Source organism: Rousettus aegyptiacus, unplaced genomic scaffold (assembly GCF_014176215.1).
Source record: "Rousettus aegyptiacus isolate mRouAeg1 unplaced genomic scaffold, mRouAeg1.p scaffold_m13_p_7, whole genome shotgun sequence".
NCBI classification, from domain to species: Eukaryota; Metazoa; Chordata; class Mammalia; order Chiroptera; family Pteropodidae; genus Rousettus; species Rousettus aegyptiacus.
Genome location: NW_023416310.1, coordinates 66,598,994 through 66,618,985, shown reverse-complemented (window position 1 = coordinate 66,618,985; position 19,992 = coordinate 66,598,994). Strand labels below are relative to the sequence as shown.

The 19,992-nt window shown below is 49.3% G+C and overlaps 1 protein-coding gene across 8 annotated transcripts in view; it reads right to left on the bottom strand.

The window, feature by feature from the left end:
* BCL2L11 (BCL2 like 11) overlaps positions 1–19,992 on the bottom strand; it is a 37,730-nt gene that overhangs the window by 12,761 nt on the left and 4,977 nt on the right. For 5 of the 8 annotated variants that reach the window (XM_016126114.2, XM_016126116.2, XM_036225219.1 and 2 more), the window contains one exon: positions 453–562. The exons of 2 other annotated variants lie outside the window; for them this stretch is intronic. In XM_016126114.2, coding sequence (XP_015981600.1) covers positions 453–562 — 110 coding nt within the window. Of the gene's footprint in view, positions 1–452; positions 563–9,633; positions 10,107–19,992 lie in introns of those variants that run through there. One more of the 8 variants, XM_036225218.1, reaches the window with a different exon arrangement.

Here is a 19,992-nt window from a genome sequence, read left to right as displayed (position 1 = left end):
CCAAATACATTTCAATAAACAAATATACAGCCAAGAGACTGAAAGGACATGCCCCTGCTGTCACCCATGTAGCTGGCAAACCGGTCCGTAAGGCTGGTGCCCAGCTTTGCTCCATCAGACAAGTGAAGGTGGCAAATTAAAACTTTAACTTGGACCCAAACTGCCTGGGGGTGCAGATACACCAATATGGGCTGAGAAGCACACTAACATTTCTGTGGGAGGTTTTGAAGTATAAAAATAACGCGCTTCCAGGCTGCACTCATGGAGGCCCCCCAGGCCACCTTGTACTGGGTCCCGTTTAAAGACCATGGCCCGACTTGGCCAGAAAACAGCTGTGGACAGCAAAGGAGCAGCACACTGGCCACACAGGGGCAGGGCTTGTCACTTCCAGAGCCGCGCAGGGATGCTGGCCCTGGCAGGCGATGCGGCAGGGTGGGGCAGGGGGCTCGTACCCGGCGTGGGTAGGACTCGTTGAACTCATCCCCGATGCGCCGCAGCTCCTGTGCGATCCACGTCTCCGGGCGCAGGTCCACGGGGAGGGCCTGGGATTGCCGCAGGGAGGCTGCACAGAACAAACAGACAAAGGTCACCGCGCGGCCTGCTGCTCAGCCCTGGGCAGTATCCCCCACGTCCACGCTCCCACACAGCACCCCACTCTGGAAGAGGGTGAGGTGATTTCCTCACAGAGTGGGAGGCCTGGACCCATGAAATTCAGAGCTATGCTGGCCAGTGAGTCACTGGCTCCTGCTTCAAGGACACACATGTGCGAGTGCACGCACGGACGCCACCAGACACACACCTAAGACCCACAGGAACATAAACGTTGGAGACGGCTGCAAAACTACTCTGATCTAAATAGGAGGTAAAACCCTAGGAAAATCTCAGACATCACAGGACCAAGAGATGAAATGCTCATTCTGCTTGAAACGAAATAAGTGAACACCTGAGAAATGATAACCCGAGCAGCTCCTCTCTATGGAAGCAGGTGCGGGGACACAGCTGTTCCCATGGTGCCACTGCAGGGCCAAACCGAAGCCTAATTTCACATTCTGTCAGTGTCGACGTGGCCACTAAAGACGGGACTCCAGCCTGCCACCCCCACAAGGAGGGCATCTCGGTGGGAAAGTAAAGGGCTCTTGAAAGGAGAAAAATGAGGGAGACAGCTCTTCCGTTAAGCTGTCACTGGTGTCCACACCCACTCGTTCACGGAGCCATGAAAGCCACTGACAGCCAAAAGCAAAAGTGTGAGTAATCGGAACTCCTCGCCACATGCCACATGTGTGAAGACAGTCTCCATGTGCCCCCAGGGAAAGTGTTATCCACACTCGGGAGCAGCAGGAACACCAAAGCTGCAGCTCGCTGTTAAAATGGCCACACTGCACTCCTGACTGAACACGTGCCTCCTTTTCTGCCCCACAAAGTGCCAGGAACCCACGGCAACCAGACTTCACAACAGCACAAGGAGAGCTTCCTGTTTCTGTAAAAAAGTTTTGTATTTTGTATTTATCGTTATAAATAAACCTGATGTTGAGTCACAGCGCCTATGAAAGCACTTAAAAGTAAACCCTTGGAAGGGGTTTTAACCTAGTCTTCTCACAACTCCTGCCTCATCTTCTCTGCCCTCAACCCCCACCCAAGTGAATTCCACAGACCCCACAAAGCCAGCATGCGAGGGGTGGGACACCCCATGTGGGCGGGGCTGAGGGTGTGTGAACAAAGAGAAGCACGTAGGTCCCTCACTCTGAGTAAGCCAGGGGGAGATGGGGCGACGTTAGGATAAGCCAGGCTGTCCTCCGAATTCATGCCTGACCACAAGAAAACCGCTCTGGCTGAACCCTGTCACCAGGCACTTCCATTGTTACTCTGTGAGCATTCATCACAGGTTTCAGAGCAGATGCAGGTGGTGACACGAGGGCTGACTCCCTTCCCTGGGCTCAATGCTCTCAGGATCAACCCGACACAGGCACGAATCACGACGTTCTTTCTGTGCCCACAATAATTGACGGTTTCCTGACTTCGGCTTAAAGTGAACTCCCCTTTTCTCAGAGTGTATGTGACACAGCAGCAAGTGCTTCTTGTGTGTCATCTCACACAACCCTCCTCAGGGCTTGCAGGGAGATGCACCTGCCCCACATGCAGGTGATCAGACTAGCCAGCAGGAACACCTCTTGGCTGCTCAGAGCTGCCACCCCCACCGCTCTGGGCTTCAGAGGAACCCACTTACAATCTGAGACTCAAATGAAGAAAACACCAGTGGGCCTAAGAAAACCTGCAACAGACTGTTTTACTAAGAAGGCAGACTGGCAGTAACTTCTGCCTGGCATCTGGTCACTGACTGCCCTAGCGACAACAGACATCTACATGCCAGACGACACGGTTCCACCAGGCTCAGCAGCTAGGGGACAAGCCTGCGCAGAGCCTGCGCTCTTGTGGCTCACGTGCTGAAATTTTAATGCCGTGTTGGGTTTCTTCCAGACAAGGATACCTCTAAGTACACCTGATACTTCATGTGACACAAAACATAGCTGCCCCCCAGTTACATGCCTGCTGAGTACCCCCAACACCCTGCCTGGGCATGTGCTTTGTGAAGCTCTGTTGGGCTCATGCTGTGGCCAGTACCCAGAGCACCTCCAGGAGCCAGTCCAGGATGAAGTCGGCATGGCAAGATGAGTGCCCAGGAGATACGGTACCCTCACCAAAGCATGGCATCCTCATGGCCAAATCCAGCTATCTCAGAGACAAAGGCCCAGGTGTTTGGTGGAAGGAGGTAAAGGGGACAAGCAGACATTTCTTCTACAGGAGAGAAAGGCTTGATGGCTTAAATAAGCTATTATCACAAATGAACACATGGAGAGAAACAAGTCCTTGAAGCAAGCTGACATAGAGGTGTGTCTGCAGGGGGCCTGGGGATTTACCCTATAAAGCTCCGCAGGGGACTCTGGTGTGATGGTCCACAGGCTAGACCCCAAGAAACACTGAGCAGAAGGCAGAGGTCCTGGAGCCCAATGTGTGTCCCCAGAGAATACTCAAGAGTGAGGAGTGTTGTGGTCGCCAGGGACATGGATCAGAGTGGCTGAAAACATGCTAACCAGCCAGAGCACTGGGCCAGCCAGGGGACTATCAGCTGCACCAAGGAGGCTGATCTGCCTGGTGGCTTGAATGGCACCTGCCCCATCTGGGTTGTGGAAGAACTGGTATCACCTTCTGAGGCCTGTACCATTCTTGCTGCCTGAATCCAGACACCTGAACTTCAAAGACCAACACTTGCCCTGAAATAAAGCCTCACAGCGTGTACACGGAATAAGACAATTCTGTTCAGGGTTTTAAGAAGCCTCCTCTCCTGTGCTGACAATGGTGTCTCAGTTGGTGTGCTGCATTCTTTAAAAGAAATGTCAATGATGATTTCTGAAGTGACCAAATATTTTCTGTTCTAGGAGGTGGAGAAGCTTTTCTTAACTTCATCACTAGTTTAAACTTAGTGACTGTCCTATGGGTCTCATGTCATATGAGAACCTGCCAGGAAAAAGATGACCCTCAGGAGTTGGCCTATCGGCCCAGGGTGGAGTTGGTTAGAGCCAGGACTCAGTCTGCTTACTCCTGGTCCCACTGTTGGGGACATGATGACGAAGGGTTCCAGGGGCCAGGACTGCTCAAAACCAAACCACTCACCCTCACACCCCAACCCTGACTCCTGTCCACTTTCTAAAAAAGTGAAGGTACACTTCCTTGCCTTATCTGTAAGGAAGACAAGTACGGAGTACAAATATTTCACTCTATCTGCAAGGTGCCCAGCAACCATGAACACTGATACCTGATCAATGAAATGGGTCTTTATTTGAAAGAAAAACTCTCATTACTACGTGGGAAGATAAATTTCTAACTCTAAAGCAATTTTACGTGGACCAGAAACTTCAACAGAGAAATTCTTCTAAGTTGCATTTTTACCCATAGAAAGTGTAGTTTCCAAATTTAAGAAAGCATTTTACCCCCGTGAACGTGGCACTACTGACACTTGAAGGGCACAATGAAATACAAACCACTTTAAATGTCAAGACACCCAGGAGCTGTCACCTGGTGTCCTTCCACATGAGGCCAGCTCCAACCCTGCAACACTGCTCTGAGCCAGGATGACCGGCAATGTTTTCTGGCCAAAGCCATTCATCAAACGTACAAGACATGGAAAATGTGATGTTCACATAATTTTCATCAAAACCCTTTGAAGTAATTTTTCAAGATACAGCATTTACTGATAACATCATTTCCCATGAGGCGGGGGGCGGGGGACAATACCATGAGGATCATAATAGGCCTGTCCTATGCTGGGGACAGGTGTGGAGGGGGCATTTTTTCAAGGTGTGAGCTAATTAACATAGTTTTGCTTCAGCTATAGAACCATCTTCCAACCCAGAGGTCCCTAGTCCATGGCCTGTTAGGAACCAGGCCACACAGCAGGAGGTGAGCAGCTGGCGAGTGAGTGAAGTTTCATCTATATTTGCAGCCACTGCCCAGTGCTAGATCACCACCTCAGACTCCACCTCAGATCATCAGGTGTTAGATGCTCATAGGAGCACCGGTCCCTGGTGCCACAAAGGTTGGGGACCGCTGCTCTAGCCCACATGGTTGGAGCTGTCCTCATGTGGATGGACATCGGGTGACAGCTCCTGGGTGGCTTTACATTGGAATAGCCGTTGGGTGCCTGAGAGAGTGTATCAGGCTGGAGCTTCAGGAAGGGCTTTACTGTCAGCGTGGGGACGAAAAGCCAGACAGTCAATGCACAGCGAATAGTACACCAGGCAGGCCAAATCTTCTGATTCCCCTGAATGCCCAGTGCTTAGCCTTGTGGTTACCAGGGACAGGATTCAAAGTTCATATCATGGGATTCACCGCCTCCCTTTTGACACCCAGCTCTGGGGTGGTGAGGTGGGGGCTATGAAAAGCCACCTCCTGAGCTATGTGTGCTAGGTGTTGCCACATCACAGGTGCACTTGCCACCACTGCAGTCTTGTGCAGCTCTGACTTCTGAGGGATGGTAGCCTTAGAGTGGAGTGCGGAAGTGGAGAGCAGACTAAGATGCATGGACACACTTCACTCTGCACTGTCCTCACATGCTCAGTAACAAGGAGTGGGTGCAGTCAGATTTCAAAGGGACCAACAAGAATCGAGCTGTGAACTAACACACATCTCAGAACTGAAAAAGGGTTTCTGTCCCTGAAGGGACACGAAATGTTAGGTTTCGAAGGAACAACTGCTTTGATTTTAAACATAACAAAAAACACTTGAGCAGGTAAGTGCATTGAGCAAAGGCTTTGGGGCTGGCATGTCAGAGCTGTCCCCCTTTGTCCCCTAGCAGAGCCTGATTTAACCAAAGCCATAAATGACCCCCAATAGGACCATTTCTTTGTAGGCTCGGAAGCTAGAGCTAAGCCAATTACACAGGAGTTACTCCAAAAAATGTTACAGAAAGCACTGTTGCTGCAGGTGACCATGTTCCCATGGAAATGTGAATTCCAGGATGCCTGTTCCACCCCACAGTCTACTTCCCTAAGTGAGCGACTTCAGAAACACCTACCAACTCAGTTATCAACAGCTTGCAAGTAACCAGCCAGCCTGCCAAGGTTCCTCTGGGAAGCACACCTATCTGATGGGGCTGTGTCGCCTGCTCCAGGATTCCCAGTGACTACAGAGCGGAGGGCCACTGCCATCCCAAGAGGCTGCTCTGCGGTTAGTTCACAGACTCAGCCCCAACTTGGCCGGTTCTGACGTCAGTGAGCCAGACTCCATTCCATCCATACCCCTACCCCACCCACCCAGCCTACTTCTCACTTGCACGGTTTTATTTTTGGGTAAATCCTCTATCCCGTCTATCAAGCCCCTAAATGAAAATGAAAGTGGTTAGAAGTGAAACAGAGAGAATGGTTAGCACTGGTGCCCGTGTCTCCCCCAGTGCACAGTGTCCAGCCAAGGCAGGCCCATGGATTCACATGGTGGTCGGTCGACAGCTGCGGGGACAGAATGCCACAGTCACGAAGCTAAGGCACAAAGCCAGGGCTCCTACACTCTTGTGATGCATCTGGATACCGCTTTATGTGGCCAAGACTCAGAAGTCAAAACATGCAGCTCTGACAAATTTCCAGGCTGACCACTGGGAACTGCCCACAAGGTAGGACAGAAGTCTGGGAACGAGCATGCAGGGTGTGTCTGCTCTCCCGCCACCACTGTCTCTCACGATAAACCGAGAACCTAAAGGGATTACTGCCCAGATGCTCACCCACTACGGGGTGCCACTTCACCTGTGCATCCCACACACATGGTGACATATTTGCTAGAAGCCAGTGACATGCCAGGGGCAAACCCAGAACACGAGGACTAATGTCCAAGGACATACCTGGCTAACTTCTGGTCACCTCATGCCAGACGGAGACCTGAGCAGGGCAGTGGGGCACATTTTTTTCCCAAGGCAACACAATCCTTGCAGGGGACAGAACACTCCCGGCTCCCCCAACTCCAACCTTCATTCTGGCCCCTAGGGTAACAAAGACAGTCTATAATCCCTGTCAACGGTCATCCCTCTGGCAATCAGTGAGGCTGCCACTGTGTGCCCCAAATCTGGTCCTGAGCCAGCTCCTGCCAGATACCCTTTACAAGAAGCCCTGGAAGACCCTCTAGAAGTACTCTGGCCCCCTTGGCGTGCTCCAGAATCATGCTGCCTTGGATGGAGTGAGGCGGGACATAGGACATGACCCTGTCCTTGCTTTCCGTCAACTGCCCAGGCCCCTGGGTCTCCAGGACAGCTCAGCTCTATTCTGCCATTTTAGATCCCTGTCAGAGACCTCCAGGGGACGTGACCGTGCTATCTCATTTTGAAAAAGATAAAACAAAAACCCAAACTAAGTACAGCCAAATGAACACCAACTCTGAACCTGCTTTCAGACAGACACAAATCCCATACCTATCTACTGGCAGGGTCCTATCCAGCCAGGCAGCTGATTACATCATTTACCCCACCAAAACCATACAAAGGAAACACTATTTACAGATCTTTTAAAAGAAAATATGCACCACATACATTAATTCACTTAAGTTCATTTCTTAAATACTAAGTGTTAAAAAACCTGAAGTTACTAGCTTTCGGTAGCTATATGTCATCCCTAGCCAAAAATCAGATCTTGGAGAGGAAATGAGAATTTAAACTACAAATACAAAAATTCCCGATTCCAAGGCAAGTGTAGCTTCCTGTATGAAACTCAACACTGGCAGCAGGAAACAGGTGACAAAAACTCCGAAGTTCACACTAAGGTGCTGAACAGTGCTGCATTCCACCCCAGGGACAGGGAAGACCGAGGCCTGGGGCAAGCACAGACCCAGCTATGTCTTAAGCAGTTTTTAAATCAAAACCTGTAAACATCTACCAATTTTATTCATGTAATTTAAACATATTATACACAAAGTTAACACAGATACACAGTGAGTGGTGACCACACCAGCAGGATGAGACATCATGAAATCATCCCAAATACTTAAGACGACCTGACAAAAACCAAATGCCTCTTTTGACCTCAAACTGTGTAGAAGAGAAACAAACTTTACACCTCAATCCCAGATACTATTTTATACAATGACTAAGGTGTAACCATCACATTTGGACATTTACTGGTTTATGTACTCTTCTTAAAAGCACGTCTGCCACGTTGGGCCAACTCCTCCCTACAACATTCGAGGGGCCTGTGCACTCCAATCAAGCACACTCTCACTGAGAGCGGGTAGCTCGCATCTCACGGACATGAGAACACAAGCCCACAGGCTTTTCTGGGAAACGCGACAAAAGAAGAAGTAGCAAGAGGAAGGTGCTGCAGCAGCAGCTGGGCGCACAGTGGGAGGTTGCCCAGGACAGCGGTCTGAGCCCAGTTCCCCCAGCACCGTCTAGCCCATGCTAACCGGTTGGCCTCCATCTAACATCTGCGCAGGTGGCAATTTGGAGGGAAGACCCTAGGCCCAGCTTGCAAACCACAGTGTCGCCTAAGAGACTGTGCTCGGTCTCCTACATGGGAAAAGAATGGCAGCTATAGCACCATCGGCACAGCATGAGCCTCAGATGTGCAGAGCCCTGTGCTGGCTGGCTGCTGGCTTCAAGGGTCACACATTACTGCTCCTCCCCAAGGCCCTCCAGGGGATACAGGGCTGCTGGCTCAGCTGTCCTGGGCAAAAAACTGAAAAGGCCACTGTGCATACAGACAAAACAGGGTCATTCTAACACAGAGCCAGAGCCCCTACAGTGCTCACACCTCCTCTGTGAGGACAGGGCACTTGTCCCCAGCCAGGTGGACGGTCACTAGGAGAACCAAGAGTACACTGGTCACCTGCTGGAACCTTCCCCGCCAATGGTTGCTCCACACCATCAAGAGAGGCCAAGAGAGAACAGAGCGATCCGGGAGGCACTAGGCTCCCCTTGCGGAACGTCCAGCTCCCCGAAGCGGGCCAACCTGCAGAGGGACTGCAGGCACCCGCACACCACATCGGGGCCCTGAATTCTAGCTGAACCTGCAAATGCTGTGATCCTGCGAGACACCAAAGTGTTCTTTTTGGTCGGTGAGCTGTGATGAGCCTGAAAGAATCGACGCTGGGTGTGAGATCCAAACAGTGCATGTCTTAATACAGGGCACACCCAGAGGCAGGGTGCACACAGAGGCAGTGTGCACACAGGGCGCAAGTGGAGGCAGCACACACGCGGAGGTACACTTGGTGTTAAGAAATTCCTCAAGGGACTAAAACTAGATAGATGGGAGAAGGCAGCTTCTGGTCCTTCCTCCAGCGCTCTTGTTCTGCAGAAAACAGCTCACTTAACCAACAGAGGTTGGCACGTTTAGCTCACGAGAAACCCCTTTGGACATGTCTGTCTATAAGACACACAGGCCTCTCCGCTAGAGCAAGCACCTATCCCAGAGTCCCGGGTGTTCACCAAGGCCCTCCACGGCTGATGTTGCGGCACCACATTCAGGGGGCAAACATGTCCCGGAGCAGCCCGATGGTCGACGATGGTGCAGAATTGTGTCCGTGAGCAAACATACCCTCTCAGACCAAAGTGGCGGATTTCCCCTTTTATGTTAATTTTAGTTCTGATAGCATTTCGCCTGAGGAAGAGAAGCAAAGCCCGAGCTGAACCGTCAGGGCCGCCGCAGGGCACCAAGGCCAGGGCAAGCCCACTCCAACCCGCCAACTATCTCCTCTCTAACAATGACACGAGGTCCCAGGCTGGCAGCTACAGCCCACGCAGCCAACTGGCCTGTCTGCTGTGAGCCCACGAGGAGGTAAGATGAGGACCCATTGACGTACAGAGGTTGTGCACCCCGGCACCAGCCCAGGCATGGCCCTCCATCACTATCAACCTGCATCCACCTGGGCAGATGGGAGGAAAGAGCGAACCTGGGTTTCCCGCAGGACCTGGGTACCAACGCATCCTAAGCAAATACTTAAAACGTGAAGGCCCTGCCTCTTACAGAGAAGTTAGTCTTGTCTACCTGGACCGTGTCTGATACTGATAGGTGGCATCCATGAGTCAGTCACCTCCCAGGAAAGGTTCGCTCACTCAAGAGTAAAAACCACAATGTAAGTGCACAGTGGCCAGAGTGTAACTTCCTCTGGGAAAAGCTGTTTTAAATTTTTTATTTGGTTTGAGCAAAGAGTGTTTCTACTGTTGTCACTGAGAAGCCTCTGCCTCCACTGAGAAAACAGCTGCATTCCTTGATGGCAGGAAAACGTAGATCACTGTGTCTTCCATCTCCAGAACTCCCCTCCAAACACACGTCTTCAAGTGGAGTCTAGTTTCTGCCAGGCCAAGTGGGTGTGTCTCGCCAGTACTCTAACACCACCATCAGGTGGGGTGCGGGTTTCCAGGCATGGCTCCATAACCCAGATGTCCCGCTGACACAGAGTTTCTACTCAGGGTAACCTACAGCTAACTGGCAGTTGCAGGGTGACTGGGACCCCCCTCCCCGCCTGGCCGGTTTCTAGAAAAGCCTTTCTATTTTGCTTGTTTTGTGACCTGCAGGTTAGAATTGTGGTAGCGTTTCCAGATGAACCCCCTGTACTCCTGATACGACAGCTTCTTCCTGTGGGAAGCAGGAGAGAATATTCCATCACCGTCACATGAGCTGATCCACCATGGCTGGGACAGGTCATTGAGGAATGAGTGAGTGAGATCCTACTGGATGCCTTCTATCCACGAGCTTCTGTGAGAAGTCCCCATGACCCTTGGAGGTAAGCACATTCCTCCTCACTTGATGGATGAGGACACAGGTGCTCAGTGACTAACATTTGCTCAAGTGGCATGGAGGGATGCCAGGATTCCATCCAGACCCTGCTTCAGACCAGGCACAGCCCTGCTGGGAAGGCGGCCATAGTCTTGGGTGCTGAACTCACCTGGGACCCCTGTCAGATGGGGAAGCTTCAGTAAAATGCCCACTCTGCTAAATAAAAGTCAGACTCCCAAAGAGAAGATTAGGGGATTAACGTCCACTTGAGTCCTGGTGATGGCCAAAAGCCTGACCTCACCTGGATGAAATCTTTATTAACATAAAGGCCATGGCAATTAGCAGCAAGTCACACAAATGACATAGGTGCCACAGTGACACTGCTGGGCACGCCACAAGTGAAGATGAAAATTAAAAGCAAAATTTAAAATACAGTATATCTACCAGATTTGTTGCATTAATACGCTACTTACAACAATTTTGTAAATAATGGATGACACACAGAAAAAATCTGTAACCAGAATGCAAAAAGATTCACTATGAACACTTATGTTTTCTTTATTTTTCTGCTACACTCATAAACTTCTTGAACACCCACCCAATTGTTACAAACTAAATGTCTGTGTGCGCCGCAAACTCCTAGGTTGAATCCTAAGCCCCGGTGCAGGGACATCTGGAGGTGTGGGCTTCAGGGTGTTCAGGCCATAGAGTGGAGCCCCAGGGTGGGGTCAGTGCCCTGATAAGAGGAGACAAGAGAGCCAGCATGCTCTTTCCACAGTGAGGAGGTCTGACCTCCAGCCGCCTGAACTATAAGGGAAATGGCTTCAGCCCCCAGTCTACAGTGATTTTGTTACGGCACAAATAGAGTGACCTCGGGTGACACCTACAACTCCATAACCTCTTTAACATTAACATTATGCCAGGAGCATTTCCCAGTGCCACCATTTTAATAGCATTAAGACAATGGTGCCATGGACCATCACCACAGGAGTGGTAACTTAGCCATCTTCCCAGACTTGTGGGGCTGCCAATAGCTGGGTGGCCAGGATGAGGGGCTGTGCTGAGCACTCTTGTGTATGTCTGTGAGCAGGTTCTGAGTGTGGACACCAAGGGCTCAGTTGGTGAGGGCATAAAGGACAACATCAGGTCTGTATCAACAGGACCTACGCAGAGAAAGAAAGCAGTCTTAGGGCACATGTCCCAGAATAGGTCCTAGCCACTAAGAAGGACGAGAGGACACCGGAAGGGGAGAGGCTGAGAATCATCACATGAGGATTATATCAAAAATATGAGACGAGCTAGCAAAAGAGGAATGGAGATGATCTAGTTCCAGGGCATGGGTGATGCCGGGACGGGAAGAGGGACAGTGTGCAGGGAGCCCTGTCCAGCATAGCACGGTGACCATGTACCAGGAGTGCCCAGCGCAAGGTTCTGCATCGGGCGGGCAAGAAGCAGGGCCTCAGGCTGGCCTTTACGAGTAGATCTCCGTCCTCAAACCTAACTGCCCACACACAGCTCAGGGTGAAGCAGGACGAGCCCAGAGTGCACAGGCCCACCACACGCAACTGCACGCCTGCCGTCCTCTTTAGTAAGACATCCCCACAGCAAACACTGACAGGGTGACAACAGTAGGCTGCTTGGGGGCCCAGGGCCAGAGCCCCGTCTCCTTATCACTTCCAATCACCCAGGACCAAGTGCTGCCTGCAGAGGCCCCGACAGGCACAAGGGACAAAGCCCCAGGGACAGGCTGTTCTTCCAGCCAAAGGACTGGGCACATGGCACACAACCAGAAACCTTTCTGGCAACACCTGTGCGACTTCCATTGAACAGCACACTGTGGTCCCGGTGCGGTGAGTGGGGCCGATCCTCCAGCTTCCCCAGCCCAGTGTGGCAGCTGGTGTTCTGGTCCCATGGAGAGGTGTCATTAGGCTAAGCAGGGTGCCCATCCCCCAGCAATGGCTGATAACTGCTGCCAGGGCCTCTGCCCTCCATCCTAGGGCAAGGGGCGATGTTGCCCCATTTCCCAGCTAGGGTGGCATCAGCAGGAGCCCCCAGCAGCAAGTGAAGCCCACACCCCCTCTGGCATGTAAGGAGAGTGGAGGACCCCGCCCAGCACTGGCGATGGGACAGTGGTGGGAGGGGGGCTGACTGGCATAGACAGGGAGCAGACAGGAGCTGAGCTTTACCCACCAGCCCCAGAAACAGACTGAGCCAGTCTACCGCCTCCTCTGCAGGTGTCAGCAGGGCCAGGGTAGAGGGTACACATCCCAGCCAACAATGGGGGCAAGGGGGTCTGAACATGCACCCCACCCTGCTGAAGCAGGCAAAAGCTTTAGAACTGAAGATGTAATTAAAAACAAACCTCACTAGATGTGTTCAACATATAGTGGAAGTGACAGAGGGGAGTCAGTGGGCATGTCACAGGGCAGATGGACAGTTTACTGCCCCTGAATAGAAAGACTATGATGAAAACAAGCAGAGTTCAGGGGCCTGTGTGACCACAATGTCGTCCTCAAAGAGACAGGATGGGACTGAAAAATGTTCAAAGATACAATGGCTAAAAGCTTCCCAAACTTGGCAGAAAACAAACTGAAGAAGCCGAGTGAACCCCCAAAAGGATAAATCCAAAGAAATCCAAGACAAGACACATCATAATTAAACTTATGGAGACCAAAAGACAATGAAAAAATCGTGAAAGCAGCAGACAGAAATGACACATTACTTGCAGGGAAACAACTGGGAGAAGCAGATTCTCATCTGAAACCCTGACCGTCAGAGGAAGCAGCATGTTTTTCAAGTACTGAAAAAAATAAAATCACCCAACAGAAAAAAGTCTACAGTGACTTCTATGACCAGGGAAAATAACCTCTGGAATGAAGGGGAAATGAAGCTATTCTTGCAAAGGAGGACTGAGAGGGTTGCTGCCAGCAGGCTGAGCACCATGAAACGACCAAAGTTCCCTGAACGGAACTGGCGACAGAAGCTTTGGGCTCCAGAAAGGAAGGTACACTGGAGTGGGGGAACACGGGAGTAAGTACCACAAACTAGCCCACTTCTCATGAGTTTAACTTACACTTGATGGTGGAATAAAAAATGGAACATCCCCTGATATGATGGCTCAATGTATCTGCAGGAGATATTTAAGACAACTGTATTTGAGAAGTAGGGCAGGTGAAGGGATCGAGAAGGGAACCGAGGTGTCCACGTGGCAGCTGAAGTCACAGCACATTGACAACCTTGATTCTGGTGGATGACAGAAAGCACCTAGAACCACCACCAAAACAACAACAACAACAATAACAAAAAACAAAAAAAAAGCCCTATAAAGAACAATTCCTTTAAAAGCACTGTAAATAAAAATGATGGTATCCTAAAAAAATGTTCATATAACGCACAGTAAGGTTTAAAACACAAAAGGAAGCAGAAAGATAATAAAATGGCCGTGTTAAGCCCTAACATATCAATAATTACCTTAAATGTAAATGGTCTAAATACACCATTTAAAAGACAAAGTTGGTGAAGTAAATAAGACAATATCTGAAGATACACTGCATAAAAACAACTTACTTCAAAAAAAGTGTATGTAGGTTGGAAGTGAAAGGACGCAAGGAGACACCCCGTGTGAACATTAATACACCAATTTTTTTTTTTTTTATGAAAAAGAGTGGCTATATCAGTATCAGATAAAGTGGACTTTACAGCAATGTTAAAGGGATTAATCCAACAGGGAGACAACAATTTTAAGCACCAAATGACAGTACCTCAAAATATATGAAGCAAAATCTGATTGATTTTAAAGAAAAAATAGACAAATCTACCACATAATAAATAGTTAGGGATTTCAACACCACACTGAGAGCAATTCACAGATCTACTGTACAGAAAGCCAGCAAGAAGAACTGGGTGAGGAAGGACTAAAAACTGAGTGAGGAAGGACTAAAAACTGGCAGAAAAATTATCAATAACTGACACCGATTTACTGGCAGAAAGAAGTAGGGGTTTTAAATGACTTATGAGAATGAAAGGTATAAAGCAGGACTATATCCGAACACCAAGAAGACAAGATGACCACAAAAGAAACACTTGATTTTAACACAGACAACAAAGACACAGAAATTGTTAAACATTTTGATGGTTTGTTCATCAGTTCAAATGCAGACGGCAGCTAAGACACCAGGAGGCGGAGACTCCAATGGGCAGCGAAGAAAGGGTCTCTGAGGGCACAGATATGGCATCAGGGACTGAGGCTGTGACCAGGGACCGAGGCCGTGACCACCCACACCCCCGTCTTCCTAGTTCATGGCATAGATGTGAAAGGTGGACAGTGAGGAAGACCAACAGGAAAACATGGATTTATCTGAAATCTGGCCTGGGGGAGGGCTCCTCGGAGACTCCGGACCTTGTGCAAGCTAAGCCTGAGACATCACTGGAGGAAAATGACAAAACTGCACTGTCCTGCTTCAGGCACATCATGACAAGACGGGGTTCTCTGGGAAAGACGATAATGCAGGAAAAGAGAAGACAGGAGGGAAAGAGGAAAAACAAACATGACCTAGACTGACTCTCTAAGAGAAGCTACCGGCTGAGTCTGCAGGAGCTGAGCAAGGCTGCTGGGGACAGGACACTGTGATGGCACTCACTCATGTGGTCACCTTCAATGGCACTCACACACACAATGTATGAAGAGTCACCCTGACCAAGTAGGCTATACCCCAGGCACAAGACGTAATCAACAAGGAAAATCAACCAACACAATGTGCCTTCATCAACAGGTTCATGTAGGAAACTCATATGACTCTATCAATTTCTATACAATAGAAACTTTATAAAACAACAGCCCTTCCATCCATGAGAACTCTCAGCAATGAACGAAGAGAAACTGCATTTTTTAAAGAGCACCTACAAAGCACCTATGGTAACGCTGGACCTAATGATTACAGACAGAAAGCCTTCCCCCTCAACCAGGAGAAAGGCAAGGATGCCTGCTCTAACCATTCAACACAGTGCTGAAAGTTCCAGTCAGTGCAACAAGGCAAGAAAAAGAAATAAGATGCCACCCATCAGAAAAGGAGAAATAAATCCACCATCTGCAGGCTGCATGACTGTTGAGAAAGGACTCCCAAGAAATTCATTAAAAACAAACAAACAAACCTTTAAAATTAATGAGTTCGGCAAGGCTGCAGGATACCAGATCAACACACAAAAATGAACTTAATTTTCATATACTAAAAATGAACAATTGAAACAGAAATGAGACGTGCAATACCATTAATAATTTCTCTAAAGCAAATGAAATCTAGTGAAAAACATGTGCAAGAGCTTTATGTTGAAAATGATAAAACTAAAACAAAACGACTTGAACAGACCTGTTTATGGACTGGAAAACACAACATAGCGAAGTGCACATTCTCTCCCAAGTTAGTCTATAGTTTAACACAGTTCCTGTCAAAATCCCAACAGGGTTTTCTGAAGGCACACACAAGTTTATTCTATAATATATGTGAAAAGGCACAGGACCTAGGCTAAAACAATTTTTTTTTGGGGGGGGGGAATAGAGTCTGAGGAATCACTCTGTCCACCTAACTGGCCTAGCATGTGACCCTAGCAATGATGGTGGTGTGGTATTGATGGGAAGACACCTCATTCAGCAGAGTAAAGAAGGACCACCACAGGAAACAGGCCCAAACTCAGTTGACAAAGGTACATGGAAAAAGCAGTTACATGGAAAGGGGGTCAACTTTTGAACTGATGGTGCTGGAAAGAATAGACATTGATCTGAACCTTGCCTTTTACACACAAATTAACCCTCACATGCACAGCCAGAAAACTTAGGAAAAAGAAAAAACAAGGCGAATCCTTTGGGACCTGCGGCTTGATGTAGGATTCTGAGACATCAAACATTTGACCCATAAAAGAGAAACTGACAATCTGGACTTCACCAAAACTAAAAACTTCTGCTGTATAGAGAGTGAAAATACAAGCTTGGGAGAAAACATGTGTGAATCACGTATTTGACAAAGGCCTTGAATCTGAACACACAGAAGCCCTCAAAACTCAAAGGACTAAAAAACCCAAACATCACAATCAGACAACTAGCAAGACACGAACGGCCATTTCACTGAGGACACGGACACAAACAAACATGAAAAGTACTCATCGTTAGCCCTGGAGAGTGCCAGTTACAACTACAAGGGGACATCATCACGTGTGTATCACTGGCTACAATAAAAGCTAGCAGTCACATTCAATGCTGATGTGAAGTCAGGTCTTGCACACTGCTGGCGGGAATGTGACAAGAACAGCCACTCTGGCACACAGGGAAGTGGGTTATTAAAAAACAGAACTACTGCGCAAGCCAACAATCATACTTCCAGGCATCTACCCCAGAGGATGACACCACTGTTCACACAACAGAGCTGTTCACAGCTCACACCCTGCGGGAGCCATAGCTGCCAGTCACCAGACAGAGACCTCACCAGCAAGTCTGTGCACCTGGCCTTTGACAGAGCAAGGGACAGTATGTGGCATGCAGTGTGAGCCAGCAAACCCTCCCCAAGGGCCAGTTGTGCCAGGTCCCTGCAAATGACACAGGTGTCCTTCAGTAGTAGCACCACGGTGCGACCACACTATAGAGCAGCACACCGCAAGGAGCGCCAAGTGAGGCCAGGTGCATGGCTCAGGTGGGGGTCACCAGGAAGCATGCAGAACGAAGAGGCAGCCTGACAAGGTCGCACATGGTGCGCTGCTATTTCTGCAGCATGTATGAAATGACAAGTGTACAAAATACAAATGGTGACACAGGTCAAGGATCAGGGAGTGGAGGTGGCTATGGCCGTGAAAAAGGCAGCTTGCGGGTAGAGCTGCTCTGTATGACTGTGGTGACGACACAGGCCCACATGTGACACAACTGCGCAGAAGTAAACACGCACACAAACGTAGGGCACACGGAACCTCTGAAACCTGAACAAGGTGGCTGGACACCATCAACATCATTTGCTGGTTGTGACCCTGTCCTATCACACAAAGTGTTGCCACTTGGGGAGCCAGGTGACAGCCACACAGAATCTCTCTGCATGACCTCTTACAACTGCATATAAATCTATAATCATCTCAACACAGTGTTTCTTAAAAAGTCTAGACAGCTATCAATCGGTAAATTTTGTTTGGAACCAGGAAAGAAAATTTTTTTCTTTCGTCACTCTCTAACCCCATTCAGGACCTACGAACTATACTTGTCTGCCTTGGTGTCCCAACTGCTGAAGGCTAGGACCAGGTTGTCACAAGTAAGACCATCACTGTTGCCCAGGCCAGGTGGCCTTGAGGTGGCCAACCACTGGCTTTCCATTTTTAAACCCATGTGTACTGCGAGCCTGAAGAGGTGACACAGCACTGACACCGGAGGGCAGCCAGCTACCCAGCCCACAGATATTTAAGAGGCTCACAAGACGGGGTGAACTGCCTTCCAACCCCAAGTCCACAGCAACCCAAGGATTAAGTGCCATGGAACGATGTGTCCCCAGAGGGAAGAACAGTGTCTGGTGCCACCGCACAGGTGCTGGTTAGGGGTCTCTTCTGACATTTTTCTAGTAGCCACACTTAAAATTTTAAGTAAAAAGAAACAGGTAAAAGTAAGATCAAAAATACATTTAACGGCCAATAAACACAAAAGATACTCAAAATACTGATTGTGAGAGAAATCGAAACCGCCAGCTCGCGCCCACCAGGGTGGCCATCATCAGGAAAAGGAGAAAGAAAACAGAACACAGTAGTGCTGGTGAGGACGTCGGGGAAAGGGAGCCTCATGCCTGCTGGTGGGACTGCAAACTGGTACGGCTGCTGTGGACAACGGCGTGGAGGGTGCCCAAAAAGTCAAGAGGAGAGCTACCACAGGGCCCAGAAGCCCCACTTTTCGGTGTCTCTCTGAAAAGAATGAAACCCCCATCTTGGAGAGGCATCTGTACTCCTGAGCTCACTGCAGCATTATTCACAATACTCGAGACATGGAAATGGCCTAAGTGTCTGTGTGAAGTGAATGGGACATTGTCTTAAACACAACGGAACGTTGTCTTAAAAAAGAAGAAATGTTCTGACACTTATCACAACATGGATGACCATGAAGACACTATGCTGAATGAAATAAATCACTCACAAGACAAACGCTGTGTGATTCCGCTTATATGCGCTCCCCAAGTAGTCCAGATCAGAGATGCAGACAAAATATGCAGGGTGCTGGGAGCTGGGGGGCTGCTGTTCAGTGGGTACAGTTTCAGTTTTACAAGATGGAAAAATTTGAGGAACTGGTTGCACAGCACTTAACTGTACTTAACACCACTCAACTGTACACGTAGAAACTCAATTTCATATTGAGTTTTTTTAGCATAATAAAAAATGCATTTTTAATTTCACTAGATATATTCAAAATACCTCAGAGCACATAATTCGTATGAAGCAACTGGGATACTCTACCCCCTCCTTTATAACCTAAGTCTTAAACACCCCCAACCCCCCCGCCCATGCGGCCTGACAGTGATGGCTCGTCTAAGCTGCAGGAGCCCCACCTGAAGTCCCAATGCCGCTGTGGCTTCCCTAAGAAGCCTGTGCTGAGCTAGACCTCACCTGTCACCCCACGAAATGCACCTTATGGCTAGATCCAAATGAACCGCCAGGGCGGGGCACACAGGTCTTTTCTCTTGCTACCAGATGTTTGTGGCAGCTCTGGAAGGACTAATGGGCAAAGCTTGAATGACCAAGAGTCTCCAGCATCTCCTCTTCATCAAGCCCTCTCACTGGGATTCACAGGCCATCATGCATCCCCACAGAGAGCTCAGAGCCTGAAGGACTGGCTCCAACGGGCACATACCCAAGATGGTGAGGGAAACAAAGCCTACAACTAGCTCCCACCTGGGAACCTAACGTGGCACGGATGAGCACAAAGTCCAAATCACTTACCAAAATGACACATGGGGTTAGTAATAGTGTCCATCCACCATGACTGAATTTCTCACCCCACCCCCCCCTGCAGTGGCATTGGCTGCACCTTCAAGTGTGACTCCACAGCATTTCGTACACAGTTCAAACAAAAAACACATCCAGCCTAAGCGTACTTACCTGTGGGTAATCACAGCCAGCCAACAGTACCAGTGGTTCTGACAGAAACCTTTAGGTCTTCCCTAGGGGCCATCTGCCCACTCCGTCCCCTGGGGCACCAGGGGACTAATCTTAAAGTGAAAAGGCAGTCACCTCTCACCAACAAACGTTAACGCTCTTTGAATGCACCATGGAAAAACCAGGGATGTAGAGCAAAAATGAAACATTCCAGGTGCAGACACCAAGCTGCCAGGAGACTGTCCCACACAGAAGGCACTCTCTCAGTGGGGCAGAGTGCAGGGTGACACCTGCCACACTGTTCTGCACCCCAGTCTCTAAGCAGAAACCAGCTGGACGAAGGCGCCCTGGCTGAAGTGGAACCCCTTCCCAGCCTTCACCTTTGCCCCACCTCAGAGATCACAAAGACCTGTGAAAATGCATTCTGCAATAAGCTATCGAAAGCTCCATTGACAACCTTAAAGGCTGAGTAAGGAACACCAAACACGGCCAAAAGGGGAAGGGGCTGAATTCACCGAGTCAGCACATTTCAGGCCCTGATCTAGCAGCCCAACAGCCAGGAAGCTTCACAAACAGATAAATGTTACCTCTCTACCCCACTTGCATCTCACCAGCCTCTCTACCCACTAGGGTCCTTGCT